Genomic DNA, 14,445 nt, shown 5'->3' with positions numbered 1-14,445 from the left:
TCCGGCCTGCACACCTGCCGCGCCAAATGCGCGAGGTGGTCTGCTCGCGTGAGGGCGGAGAGGTGTGCAGTTGACTTCGGTGTCGCGCGCCGAAGAGTGTGCAGCACCTCGTTCTGGGGGCACTCAGCTCCACGAAGTGCTCCCGTGTCCAGTGCTCCGCCCTCCAGCGGGCGGATCGTAGTGTGGTTCGCGTGACATCTTTCGCTGTGGAGAATGTGAGGAGTGCGAGGTCATCAGCGAAGAAGGCGCGGCGTAGTCCGGGGGTCTTGATGCGCTGCGCACTCAGCCGGTCCACCACCATGATGGAGAGAGAAGGGCCTCGGGCCGATCCCTGTGGGGAGGCCGAGAAGGATCACAATGAAAGGACTTTGCTTTCGCGTGGCTGAGGATGTCGCCCCGAGTCCTTCTCCGTTTTCACCTCCAGACGCACCGACGCGCACACTCTCGCTGCACGTCGTTGCCGTGGGCACGAGCGGACACGGAGGCCTGAAAAGCCCTCACATCCTCCACGCATATACAGAACCACTTCACCGTACCCAGTCCGTGAACCACAGGACATAAAAGAGGAACAGCGCCAGCGCCACCATCAGCCCCATGCCGAGGTTTATCCACCTGTCAGCGAACTCGTCATTCTCAAAGTCGAGATAGTCCCCTGTCAAGGAGGCAGACTTCTTTACATGCCGCGCCGCACCACCCGCGGCCGTGGTGCGGCGGGCGGTGCGACTGAGAAGGGTCTGCAGCTTCTCGGAATTGGCTTGACGGAGCTTCTCGTAGGTGTCGAAGACGCCGCCGCCGTCGCTGTCCTGAGCGTCCATTCGTTGGCGCATGACCATCTGTTGTCGATATATGCGCATGAGGAGGGAGAGAAGAGGAGGAGGGAAGCTGGAAAGGGAGAGAAAGCTCACAGGCGGCCATTCGATGTGTCGGGGATGGCGAGAGCACGCGCACGGGCGGGGAGGGAGAGATTGTGGACGTGCTCAACAGCGCTCAGCAGCGCAGCCCAAAGGCCACCCCATGCACGCACTTAAGCGCGCAGCGAAGACTCCTATGATGGCAACGGTAAGCTCATAAACACGCACGCGGCCAAGGTCACCCGCACAACGTGCAACGAGCGAGAGTGCAGGCACATGCATCTGCCAACCAGCGTCGTGATATGCCGGGTGCTTATCCTCGTCGGCCCTCTTACCCACTGAGGGTGGGTTGTGCGCGCCTGCGCACACGTATACACACACACACACACACGCAAGTCTGCATGGCCTACTTGATCCTACAAGGCGATCCTGTAAGAAAGGGCACAGGGGCAGCAGCGGCTCACTGCCTCCTCGCTTTCCTGTCTACCGCCCATCTCTGGGGTCATGTTAGATGAGCACCAAGAGCCGTGCGAGTACCAAGCGGCCATCGTGCGTAAGGGAAGAGACCCCACTTTTACCGCACCAGCACTGTCGCCTGTGAGTGCAGAGCGAGATGAACAACGCGCACAGATCGATAGACACCCATACAAGACGAAGATCACATGTGCGGCGACAACACCGACCCTTCACACAGTGAGGAGAGGTCGCCTGACCAGGGCGTCGTCATGCGTCAGCACACTCCACACCCGCCGCCACAGCCACCGGTACGGCGACCACGGCAGACAGACCGTGACGACGTAGGCAACAACGAGGAACCAGAGCACGCTGGGATCCCCTACTGAGGAGCCTGCCGACTTGTTGGAGCACACATACGCGGCGCTGCTGTTGGCTGTGATGTATGTTGAATTCGAACCCATCGGGTCGGCGGAGTGGTTGCTAAGCACGGACGGCCGATGCTTGCCACCACCATCATTACCATCGCTGCCGCCACCTTGGACAATGTGGCTGAACCACTCGCTCAGCGACTGCACGACGCGCGCCGACGGCGACGGCTCCTGTCGCTGTGGTTGTGCAGACACACGCTCGTAGTGGGCTCCTGGTGTCGCACCGATGTTGGACGGGATGGCGGCGGCGGCTTCCGACTTTGCCCATGCTGGCGGCTCCGCGTCGTACGCAAAGTACTTGCCGTTCTGGTAAAAATAGGAGGGGCTGCGATGGTGGCCGTGCGCCGCCCCTGCCCCCGCACTACCGCCGCTTCTCGCCGTTGCCTCTACTGCCGGATCACTGTCACCGAAGGGTTGTACCTCCAGTGCGCTCGCAACTCCCGCAGCAGCGGCCTCACCGCCGCCATCTACGACAGTCCGCTGTCTTTGAAAGAGAATATACCGAGCACTCGCGAGCACCTCGCGCCAGGCAGCCCCTGTGAGCGCAGATGCCGCCGATTGAGAAGGGTGGAATGATGTTGTTGATGCGGCGTTGGTGCCCCACCACATCACGTGCGGAATCCTCCGTGCGACTTGCCAAAACGCCGACACTGCCCCGGCGCTCGCACAACCGTCACACTCTGCTGACCACGCCGCACCGCCTAGGCTTTGCTGTACCGCGAGCACTGCTTCCAGGTACACTGCGCACAAGAGGGCGTACGCGAAGAGCAGCAGTGCCACCCAGAACGACAGCGCCGTCGAGTAGCCGTAGAAGAAGAGCTGTAGCCGACTCAGGAGCGAAGCAGCCGCGCTCTGCAGGCACAGCACGCGCACGAGCACCGCCTGCGCTGCAAAATGCACCCGTCGCCGCTCGAGCATGTCATGCGTCGTGGACTCGCCGAGGGAGTAGAGAAGACTCACACGGTCGTCGATGGGTGGGACGTCGTTTTGCAGCGCGGACAAAGGGCGACGCACGAGGCGAGAGGCAGAGCGGCGGTGCCCTTGGGAGTGCACATCCGCCGCGCCGGTGCTCCGCCTGCCCCACCACCACTGCCATGGAAGACATCCGCCGCGACTGTGGCGGCTACTCGCACCCCGGTGCGAAGGCAGCCGCGCCAGCAAGCCAACTGCCACGCCGCTCAAAGCGCAGTAGCCGACGCCACCAAAGAGAAGCGCCTGCAGGCACCGGGCCGAGCGCCCCGCCGCGGTGACGAGGAGCACGATGAGCGCCAGCATGCGCCATCGCGGACAACGGAGCGGCGACGGCGAAATGAGGCAGCGAAAAAGGGAAGCAAGGCTGCTGGTGGTCGTGGCAGCCAGCCGATGACGTCGGCTGCGCCGGCTCGCCTCGTAGTCGATCGGCAGCAGCCACGACCACCGCAGAAGGTGTAGCAGTAGCTCGCGCGCCAGCGGCGAGACGGCGTAGGATGGCGACGCAGCCGATGCCCGCTCATCCGGTCCGCCACGGCTCACCGAGTCCACGCCCTGCGGGGACGACCAGAACCTGAGCGAGAAGTCCACCTCCGTGGGACCGGCTGCCGCGCCAGTGAAGAGAGGCACCGGCATCAGCGTGTAGCAATGCTGATGATGCTCCCACTGCCACTGGAGCAGTTGCTGCACCTGCGCGATGGAGAGGTTGAACGGCTGAGCCAGGCGTTGCTGCACCTCCAGCGGAGTTGGGATGAAACCAGGGTACAATGGCGATGCTGCACCGGTGTCAGCAGGGCTGATCGTTGGGGCATCGCTGTCCTCGACCACGCCCGCACCTGCGCCACGCACGGGCTGCGCTGCAAGGGGCACAATTGACAGCACGGTTACCAGCGGCGGCGCAATGTTCACGGCGCGGTGCTCGGTGAGACGGGCCAGCGCGCCCGCCAAGGCGTCATCGCGATCTACACGCAGGACAAGGTCCAAGTTGGTGGATGCCGCGGCCGCGCTGAGTGCAAGGCTGGAGGCGGTGGTCGGGGAGAGAATGACGCGCTGCGGACCGTTTTCTGCCGCAGCCGTAGCCTGTGCGTCCGATGACGGCGCGATAGATGTACCGCTAGCGTAGGGCGCCACAGTGGACGCAGCGGGTGCAAACAACCCGTGCGACGCAGCACTCGACGCGTGTCTCTCGTGACCCGCCGCTACCGTCGCGCTGCGAGCGGCACGCATCGCTCCAAGCGCGCCGTCGCTAGCGTACGGGTGGCTTCCCGCCTCAACGTCGTAGGGGACGTTGACGGAGGCGATTCCAGGTGCTCCCGCCACCGTCCTAGCAAGGGTGCTTCCGCGTCTGCAGCTGGTCGCCACGGCGTCGCCGCATGTGTGTGCATGCCGCCACGCAACGTCGACCGCCCCATCGCGACTGTTGGCGGTCCACGTCGACGTGGCGCCACCGCCGAAGTCACCGTCCCATCGAGGCTGCAGCTGCTGCTGCTGTGGTGGGGGTGGACGATTAGGAGGCGGGCGAGGAGGGGGCGTGAAGCTACGGCGCGAGTGCAGACCGAACGCGTCGCTAAATCGCTCGCCATCGTTGGATGTCAGGCGACCTTCTCCCAGCACTGATGCGTGCGTGGCATGGCGCAGGGAGGATACCGGCGCGTCACCGGCGGCCACACGTTGGTTAGCGGCGAGTCGCAGCTGCATCGAGCGCGTCGTGCGCGGCGTTGCCCACCTATCGCCTGAAGAGGTGCGCTGTCGCAGAGAGGGATAAGTGTGTGAGATGCCCCCCATGGCGGAGAGTCGAGGCGGTATCGGTGTTCCTGCCCGCTGCTGCCGCTCGTCACAGCGGTCTTCGAACCTCTGCCTGCTGGTCTCGAAGTGCCCGCTGTGGAGAGGCGCTGCTGAAGTCGAAGCGGCGAATAGCGGCCTGCCCCACACGGTCGACGGTGTTTCAAGGGTGGAGGCGACTCCGCCGCGCGCCACTTGTGGGTCTCGGGCAGCCTCGTCAGTGCTGCTGAAGCGGTTGTGAAGGTCCGTCCTCAGAGTTGAATCACAAGCCCTGCCCCACGTTACGGGATAGCGGCCTTGGCACACCGTGCTATCGACCCCATCATCGCCGACACCTGAAACTCGCCGCTGCTGTCGCGTGGGCACAGACAGAAGCAGCGGCGACGGAGTGCACCGCGAGCGGCTCGCCGCCACACGGCTGCTGCTGTCACCCGTCCTACCAAGTTGAATTCCGCGTGCCGTCCCGTGATGTGCGCGATCACAAAACTTCAACACCCGTTCCTTCGACACTTCCGCGGCGCGCGCCACGAGGCGCGACTGCCGTACAGCCTTGAGTGCTTCAAGCCGGCGATGCGCCACCGCGTAGGCGGCGATGCGGTCACACAACAGCGCGCACCTTGCTTTGCACGCCACGGGGTCGATCAAGAGTGGCGACGTGCATGTCGGAAGTGCGAGGCAGCTCAATCCTGCCCGCAGCAGCGCGTACCACAGTCGAGCTCGATGGCGCCACGTGAGGCATAGCCCATCCACCTGATACTCGCGACGCAGCCGGCGGCACTTTTCTCGGCGTGCCACGTCATTGTCCTCCGGTGACGGCAGTTGTTGGTGGGCTTTGCGCGACGCATGTGTGCCAGCGGCAGGGACGAGCCGTCGAGTTGTGAAAAGCCCAAAGAGCCACCGCCGCTCCGCGACAGCCATCACGGCACCATCCTGTCGTCCTTCTGCATCGTCGTTCGCGTCTTCGAATCCGTACTCGTGCTGCCGCATCCACGTCTCCTCAGCTGTCGGCAAAATGCGCGCCACCGGCGTCTGGCACACAAGCGCCAACAGGTCATTGATGTTGTGGATCGCGACGCACACTTTCAGCGTTGGCACGTGCGGGACGGGTAAGACGAGCACAAAAGCCTGATCACGCAGGAAGAAGGGCTCTTGGTAGAGGTTGATGCGTTCCAGATAGCTTGCCCACCCACCCCGCAGCTGCGTGGGCTTTCGGGATAGAAAGCACGACACACCCTCGGTGCGCCTGACTGCGTCGCAAACGTCCAGTACGTCGAGCCCAGCACCGCCGCTGACATGCCACGGCTCCGTCCCGGGCGTCCGCGACGCATGCAGTGAGGTGCTCGGCAGTCGAAGGAAGACAGTGGCCACGTCGCGCAGCGTAAAGCTGACGTTGACCCCTGTCGCAAGTCGTGCGGCAGCAGCACCATCGGCGAGCGCCTCCATCTGCTGCCGAGCTTCTATTTGGGACTGCTTGCTTGCCTGCTGACGACGATGTGCCTCGGCTTGGCAGACCCGCGCTGCATCGACATCTGGCCCACCGGCCCCTGACGCGGTCGAAGCAGACGCCGTTGGCGGTCTTAGGAGGAGCGAGCTTGCGTCGCGTGGCGCTGACGTCGCCGTCGACACGGGCGCGGAGGAGTGCACACCAAGGCTGAAGTCCCGCGCACTTTTCCCCACCTGCAACACTGCTGCTGTTTCGTGCCCCACGGGCGGCACAGCGGTCGTCCTCGGTGTCCACACTGCGTAGCCGCCAGCGGCGGACTGCGGCTGCTCGCCGCTCCCGGTCACGCCACTCTCTCGCGCTACGCCACCGCCCAGGGGAGCTGGCCTCGCGTCGGCTGCGGCGCCGCCTGTCTGTCTTTCAAAGCAGTAGCGCTTCGGCATCGACCCGCAGAGGTAGTTCGCCTGCAGGTGCGCCTGATAGCTGGCCAGTCGCTCCTCCTTGTCCAACCGCCACCGGCGCAGCTGGACTCGCTCACGGACCGACAAGCCATCGCGCCACGCCGCTGCGGACGATGGAGTCGCTGCACCGTAGTGGGAGCGGAACTTGTCCGGCGCATTCGCTTCCGCACAGTCACACGAGGAGCCGCGGGCGGCATCGCTACCGACACTGCGCGGAGCAAGAGGAGGGCGACGACGGGACGACAGTCTAAAACTGTGGCCTGTGGTGGCAGCTGCGCGACGGGCACGACGCACCGCGAACGGCGTCCGCATCTGCGTGCGGTGCGGCGTCACGGGCGAGAGCGAAAGCTCCTCAACGTAGGCGTCGTCCACGTTTTGATTTTCGGCGTTCCTCGCGTCGATTTGGAGGCCACCGAGACGTGATGACGGCAGCGGCGGCACGGCGGCCCTGCCGGGGTGCACAGGCGCGGTAGCCGTTCCACGGCCTAGCGATGAGGCTTCCTCGTGGTAGTAGGAGTGTCGACTTCGTTGCTGCAAGGCGGGATCGCCGGCTGCGGTGGCGCAGCCTTTGCGACATCCACCGCAATCGCCACAACGGCTGCCGTGGTGGTTGTGAGGGTTCGAGGTGGAACCCAGCGGAAGGTTGTAGGGCTGGTCGGCGACAGACAAGCGCAGCGCGCTCGTGCTCGACCGCGAATGACCCGCTGCTGGCGCTGCAGCTCCGTGGCGGAGGTTCGGAGCGGAGGTCAGCTCGCGAATTGGCTGCCACCACGCGGCATCCATCGCCGAGACGCCACGCGGCCGCACACGGCTTGCCGCCCGACCGTCGCCGCGGAGGTGTGACGCTGAGCCGGCTGTGGCAGCCCCGTCGTCGTACTCGTCGATGAAGAGACTGCGACTTAGACCACACGCATCGACTGCCAGGGTGGCTGGGCCACCACCAACACTGCCACGCCGTGGTGCCAGAGGAGACGAGAACAACGAGAGGCGACCAGCGCCGATGGTTTGCCGCGCTGGAGGCGTGTAGTAGGCGCTTGGGCTCAACAGCTGCGCCGACAGCGACGGCGCGCTCCGCGCCGCGGCGAACGGGGGGTAGAAGGAGATGCAGGGACGCGACTGCGGCGCTTGCGCTTGCTCGTGTGTTGTGTGTCGTGGCAGAGGAGATAGCGAGGCGGAGGACGAGGGGTGCTCCGCGATGCCGCCTGAGAGGCCGTGTTGTTGCGGCGCCGTCTTCCGCGCGTTCCACGCCATGGCAAAGTAGGCTGGTGGGCTGGCCGCACTCTGCGCACCGTGCGGAGCGGTGCCGCCGTCGCTAGTGGCCGTCGGTGTAGCGGTGCTCGCGGTGAACGCAGTGCCACGACGGGGTTCCCGCGTTTCGCACGTTGTACGTAGGGTAACGAGGTCATCGAAGAAGCACTCTTGCGGCGGCGGCGGCGGCGACGCTGACGGGTGCTGCCGGAATGACAGGCACATGCTTCCCGAACCGCTGCTGCTGCTGCTGCTAAGCGACACGCCTGAGGCGGAGAGCTCCACAGTCGACGGCGGGACGTGTGAGTGCGGTGCGGCGACGGCGGCGAAGCCGGTTGCACGTGCGCCGTGCTGGTTCGTGTGCGGCAGCAATTGCTGCTGCAGCGTCGGTGCAGTTGTTTGGTAGCGCGACCCCGCACCTTGACCAAACGGTGTGAAGGGAACAGAGAAGCACTGCGTTGGCGTTGGCGTTGGCGTTGCACTGACGCTTGTGGGGCGACTGTCCGGGATTGGTGTCTGCTGTTGGTGTTGCGGTACGTGTTGGGGCAGTCCGCTGGCAGGTTGAAATGGAGTGTATCCCGCGAAGCAACGTGATAGCGGCGAGGGACGCGGTGATGTGCCCGCATCTATGTCATACGGCTGGTTGCTGTTCGCGGTTGGCGTCTTGTGAGTCTGCATAAGAAAGGGGTTGGAGCGGGGAGCCGGGAGGCTGGCTGGTAGAGGGCCGCTGCTCCTTCTGATGTTGTTACTGCCGCTGATGCCGAACACCCCGGCACGGCGCTCCGCCGCCGCCCCATACGTTGTCGGCATCAGCGCCGCGCCACGCCCGCGTACGCTGCGGTTCGCATCGAGCTGCTCCTTGTCCTCCACTTCCGTGTGCAAGACGGATGGAAAGCGGAGGCTTCCGCAGTTGCGGCTGCCGGCCCTCGTTGCCTTCGCGTTTGGAAGCAACTTGTCGGCCCAGTTGATTGTCTTCGTTGCCGCCTGTGGTGAACCCCGAGTTCCGGCGCAATAGCTTTTTGGAGCCGCTGTGATGGCGCCGCTGACTCGCTCGCTAATCTTGGAGCTGCCGCCGCCACGACGGCGTTCGCTGTCCGCGTCCTCGGCTGCCGCCAACTCTCGTGCCACTTGGTTCCCTCGCGGTGGCGTCCGCGCCAACGCCCGCGGCGTTCTTTCGGGTGTACGCGCGCAGGACGGCAACAGGCGGCGCTCAGGATCATCGCCGTTGCCATCAGAGAAGTCCGAAGCCACCTCGACGGACTCTTCGTTGTCGTCTTTGCCTTTCATCACATCGTCCTCATACCTGCTGCAATCGCGCGGAAACTCCGCAGGGTAGCGAGCGCTCGTAGTAGCCGGATCGGTGCGCCGTCGGCATGTCGTTGGTGCGCCACCGGTCGCAGAGGATGACGGCGTTTTTCGTTGCTGCGCCGGCCCAGCGTCAAAGGTAAGCGCGATACCACCACGCTCGATCCGCACCGATGTGGCCGTCGCAGAAGGGGTAGGGGCACGCACTTGCTCCTCTTCATCATCGATGTCCACGTGGGCATGTTCGCTGCCCATCTCGCCCTTCTTGGCCTTCGTCGTCGTAAAAGATAGGCGGTCCCGCGGTGTGGTGCCGCGCCGCGGCACCGCGTGAGACTGGCGGCCGCCAGTGAAGTCGAAAGCGAGTGGCACACCGCCTTTCGTATGAAGGGTGGCGAAGGAGGTCAGCGGCGTGCGGGCTTGCTCCAATCGGCCCACCGCGCTGAACGTGGACGACCGCGCCTGGGCGATCGTAGTAGTGGGTGAAGAGGCTGCTTCTCTGCCGTGCTCTGCTCCGCCCTGCGTCCATGGACCGTTCTCCTGAATCGTCCGTGGAGCCGCTCTCGCACCGATGTCAGCAGTGACACCGTCGTCGGCGCCGTTGACGGGGCGCGCCCGAAGTGGTGCCACTGGAGGCATCACTTTGCTCATGCCCTTCTTGTCGTTTGACAGCCTGGCGCCGGCGAGGGCGTTGTCGGCAGCAGCGGCGGCACCACTGCTCCCCGCCTGCCTCAGTGCCGCAGTAGGGTTCTCCCCCCTGAATTCAAACGGCTGCAGCGACGACAGCGCACCTGCACGGGTCGGCAGAACTCCGTCAAGCTGGTCTGATGGCGTGGACAAACATACAGCCGTGAGACCGGCAGGGCCGCCACTCGCACCGCGCGACGGCGGCGACGCACGCGGGAAAATGCCGAGATGCACGGCTGTCCGCAACCCGACGTCGCTCACGCAGTCTGTGGAACCGAGCATCACCGGCATCCACTGAATCGCATCCTGCTCCGCCGGCGTGCGCTGCACGGGGATGGAGAGCCACGTGTGGTCGACGAGGCCGCGACAGCAGTAGCGTTGGCTTAGCTGCATCTGCGCCGCCTCAAGGGTGCCGTACCGTCGCGCCCCGTCGGAGTTCGCACCGCCGCTGCTGCAGACGGCGGGGCTGTCGTTTGGCATCCTCTGCGAGCTGTCCAACACGGCGACAGAGATGACGGAGCGTATGCAGCCGTACCGCAGCTTGTGCTGCGCGAGCGACGACTGCGAAAGTGCCTTGAAGAGATTCACAGCGGCTGCAGCGGCGCCGCCGTCTGCCGAAGCGGCGTCACGCGGATTTCGACAACTCGGGCCCGCGTCAGTGCCACCCCTGGTGCGCACATCATCAGGCAAGAGAAAGCTGGGGACGTGCACCCCCTTCTCCGTGAGGCTTTGCTGCCTCGCTTGTGGGCTCCCGGAGATGTTGTTGCGGATGAGAGACACCGACATACGGAGGAACCCGTCCGTGGCCGAGACGAGGCTGCCGCGCGATTGCGGCGACGCTGACGAGGGCGGGGGATTCGATGCGGAGTTCCTTGTCGCGGCTGCCGCTACCCTGGCCTCGTAGGACGGTCGCTCGGCACGCTCTGAAGAGGGCGCAGGAGACGGAAACGGAGTACACATCAGGCCCTCCCGGCCACTGCCAGCTGCCGCGCCGCCAGCGCCATCGGCAACGGCCAGCGTGTCGGTCCTGGGCCCTGGGGCCGTGCAACCTGGCAGCAACACCTGCTCTGTCACGCCCGGCTCAGGCGACCGTGCGCGCGGCGGCGCCACCTGAACCTTCTGCTCACCAAATCTACGGCGCCTCGCTTCCGCAACGGAAGCGAGGGCTGTCGCCGGTGCAGCCGAGGCAGCCGTCGCGCGTGACAACGGCTTTGATTTCAGTTGTGCCAGCTGCAGCGCGCCGCCTCCGTCGCCACCAGTCTCAGAGGAGAGGTCCGAGACGAGGCAGAGCGGCACCGTCTGCCGCTCGTAAGAAGAGCGACTCGAGTGGGCGTAATAGAAAGGACTGTGGTCCTTCATCACCAAGTGGTAGCAGTCGCACGGGGCCAGCGAGTAGAGGAGACGGGTGACACCAACGTAAGAGACACCAGCAAATCGACGTGGGAACCACGGCATTCGCGGGTGCTGCTGCCGCTGATGTGCAGAAGAAGGCACGGCTGCTGTGACGGCGGGCGACGACGGGGAGGGCGCCCCGTGTGCTGTCGCCTTCGTCCTCGCTGCCGTTTCTTCTTTTTCCACTGCTCCCCTCGCCGCATACGGCGAGTGCGCAATGGCGTAGTTTGTGAGCACCTCGTGGCAGGTTCGAAAGAAGCGAGCTGCGCTGCGCTGCTCCGCCGTTGACGTCTGCTCCGCCGCGTCGCCAACACCGTGACCTTCGCTGCCGAGCAGCCTGTCAATCGCATCGGCCGCGTCGCGGGTACGCCATGACTTGGCGCTGGATAGCGAAGAAACTGCCTTCCCCGTTGAACGACGTACCTCTCCCTCCCAGTCCTCTTCATCGTCCTCGCTCTCGCTGCCGCAACTGCAACTGCATGAGTCGCGAGCAGCATCGACACTGCCGCTCTCTTCCAGAGGGTGACACCACGAACCGCACGACGGCATTACAGCACCGGACACCTGCTCGACAGGCTGCCCTTTTCGCTGCAACTTGCGGTAGCTCGACCGGCAGCGGTGCCGCTGACGCCACCTCAGCTCCTCGCGTTGGTCCGCGTAGTACTGCTGCTCGGCAGGGCGAAAGCGGCTAAGAGGAATACGGTAGACGGAGAAGTAGAGCGAGCGAGCCGCCGCCAACGTCGTTGCCGGCGATGCTGCTTGTGCAGGCCCATCGCCGTTGGGAACCGAGAACGGCACTCTGTAGCTTCGGCTTTCACCTGCCACGCTGCAAAAGCAGCTGTTCGAAGTGGCGGCGCTCGCGGCTTTTGTCTCCGCGCTGCCGCCGCCACCGCCGTCCGCTGGCACGCAGTGGACGAAGCGGCCCTGGATGACAGAAAAGGATTCCATCTGCGTGTTGGTGCCGCCGCCCCGGTGCGCCTTCGCAGCGGTCACTGTGGCGTGGTGCACAGCTTCACAGCTGACGAGGCGGCGGCCGCAGCGTTGCACATCGCAATATAGCGCCTGCTGCTCTGGGGTCAGGGCACGGGAGAGCAGAAAGATCGAGTCGAAGAAGTGAGGTGCCGTGGGAACGTTGTGCAGCACCTGCGCGATGGCCCGAGCGGCGCTCTCTTTTTCCCGTGCCGCGCGAGCGGCTGCATCGTCGTCCGTGACGCGGATGGACGGTCGAATGGCGGATGACGCGGCGGCGGAGTCGGCTGCCACTCCAGTCGCTGTCTCTGGCGACATCGGCTTGGTGGAGGTCGTTTCGGCTGCGAAGGCTGACGCCGGATCGAGGACGGCGTTGAGGTGGGATGGAAAAGTGCGATCGCGCAGCTCCTCAGGCAGGAGGCCGCTGAGGGAGGTGAGGCTGCCCAATTCGCCCTCGTTGAAGGCCTGAGTGGCAAGCGACGGGGCAACGTGGTGCGTGACAACGAGAATGTAGACGTACTCGAGCGTGTCGACGGCCTCGTAGGGGAAGCGGGCGTGCAGCGCGCTCAACAGTGCTCGATGCACAACGTCGGCGCGCTCCTCGAGGGTTATCTTGGCGCACGAGGCCGCCTCATCCTCAACGAGGCCGCGGTAGTCATCATTGCCGCTCTCGCACCGGTGCAAGTGCTCTTGCTCGGCTGCCAACACCTTCGAAGGATCAGTAGAGGACGAGACCGAGGGCATGGCAGAGCCGGAGCGTCTGAAACCTGCCGTTTCCGTCGCTGTCCCCACCTTCAAGCCTTTGTGTGGCAGAGGCGCGTCGTGGTCGCCATCATTTGGTTCCTTGCACTGAGGCACCACCGTAGCGCGCGCCGACGTTGGCGCTGCGGTCGTTGCAGCCGCGATGGCGTCTGGGCCTTGCTCGAGAACTGGTACTGGCACGTGCACGTCCCGCAGGTGCAGCCGGAAGTAGTCCACATCCGGTTCGATAAAGATCATTCTATCTGCAGTGGTTGCTTAGTTGGGGGGAGGGGTGGAGGGGCGAGGGACGCAGTGGCGACGAAGGGGGTTTTCATGCGGGGCGCACGAGGCAGCCTCCCGTGCAATGAACTCGAGCCGAGACAAGTGCCCACCCCTTCCCCCCGAAAGGCAAAATCAGCGCAAAGAGAGAGAGAGAGGAAAGGGCCGAAGAAGGCGCCGCAGATGTGCTTTTCTGTCTGCGTGTGTGTCAATGACGGCGATGCGTCGAGCGCAAAGGAAAGTACACCGCTAGAGATCGGGCGGGAGGGGGGATGAGGAGGTGTGATGGCGGCAAACAGCAGACACCGAGGCCCCGGCGCAAAGGTGTATGTGCGCGCCTGTCTGTGGGTGGGTGGCGGGTGAGGTCTGAGGATGGCGCGCCAAGGAAGTCGATGTGTACGCGTGTAGGTGTGCTTCTAAGTAGGTCTAGAGAAAACCAAAACAAACGTAAGGAACGACGACAGAAAAGGGCATGAAGGTGCCCGGATGGCGTGCCCAACGTGGATGCTGTCGGCGGTGCGTACGTGCGTGTATGCATGTATACGTTTTGAGCCTTGAATAGTGTCTGAAGCGAAGTAGCGACGAGTCTGTCTGTCATGCTAGTTCTGCCAACGACAGCCATGATGGAGGAGAGATGGTGAGGAAGGGATTTAAGAGGGGCAAGGGAGAGGCGGAAGAGGAGCGAAGCCGCCATCACAGATGCTCAAAAAGCGTGAGCGAGCGAGAAGAGGAGGGGGGGGGGCAGCATCACATGTTCTGTTTTGCAGCACAGTAGCAAGAAAAACACATGCACATACACATTCAGATAAGGGCTGGTGAATAGGTTGAGCGAGACATGCTACGTGCGCATCTCCGCGCGAGCGAAGGGCAAAGGAGGCGGCCGCTTCATTTTCTGAATCCTGGGCGTACGCGCACACCTGAGGGCATCCAAGGTACATACCTTATGGATATCGCCTTTCTCTTTTCCTTCCTCATAGCTCGAGCGCGTGCGTGCGTGTGTGTTCACGCTCCCACCCTCTCGACGAGTGAGGTTTGCGTGCTCCGCACGCATGCCCTTTTTCCTCTTTGCGCTCTCTACATGGCTTTTGAGGAAGAGATGCAGGGGAGATATAAAAAGAGAAAAGTAAAGACGAGAGGGGGTGGGTAGGTGGGGCCGGTGGCACACATACCCTACAAGGGGGAGGCTCCTTCCCCTCTTTCGCCCACTCATGCTGGCCGGTGCGTTCACGTCCGCCAGTGCGCGTGCGATGTGCGTACGTGCACCGTTGGTGGGACGTGTGTCTGCATGCGCAACGCATGCCATTCACCCTTCGCAGACGTGTAGCAGCTCTGCCTCTGTCTCCACAGGGAGGAGGAGGAGGAGGGGTGGTGGACGAGCGTGGGCCTGAGGGAAAAAAAACGCAAAAAAGCCAAAGGAAGAAGGGCATACGAATGGGCAG

At 64.2% G+C, this 14,445-nt stretch overlaps 2 protein-coding genes and 1 non-coding gene across 3 annotated transcripts; all 3 read right to left on the bottom strand.

Moving 5' to 3' along the window:
- Window positions 1-977: 977 nt before the first annotated feature.
- On the bottom strand, window positions 978-1,133 carry LDBPK_191070 (hypothetical protein, unknown function; the record flags this gene model as incomplete). The annotated part of the gene is made up of 1 exon (XM_003860234.1): window positions 978-1,133. The coding sequence occupies one exon, from the start codon at window positions 1,131-1,133 to the stop codon at window positions 978-980; it is 156 nt and encodes a 51-aa protein (XP_003860282.1).
- A 404-nt stretch (window positions 1,134-1,537) lies between these two features.
- On the bottom strand, window positions 1,538-9,196 carry LDBPK_191060 (hypothetical protein, conserved; the record flags this gene model as incomplete). Its single annotated transcript, XM_003860233.1, has 1 exon — window positions 1,538-9,196. One exon carries the CDS (start codon window positions 9,194-9,196, stop codon window positions 1,538-1,540), a length of 7,659 nt encoding a protein of 2,552 aa, XP_003860281.1.
- On the bottom strand, window positions 8,401-8,474 carry LDBPK_05_snoRNA6. The gene has a single exon (XR_002966698.1). It is a non-coding gene; the product is annotated as an uncharacterized ncRNA (small nucleolar RNA).
- Window positions 9,197-14,445: the final 5,249 nt, after the last annotated feature.

This window comes from Leishmania donovani, chromosome 19 (assembly GCF_000227135.1).
Source record: "Leishmania donovani BPK282A1 complete genome, chromosome 19".
Lineage (NCBI taxonomy): Eukaryota > Euglenozoa > Kinetoplastea > Trypanosomatida > Trypanosomatidae > Leishmania > Leishmania donovani.
The sequence above is the reverse complement of the archived record's forward strand: the minus strand, read 5'-3'. Positions and strand labels throughout refer to the sequence as shown.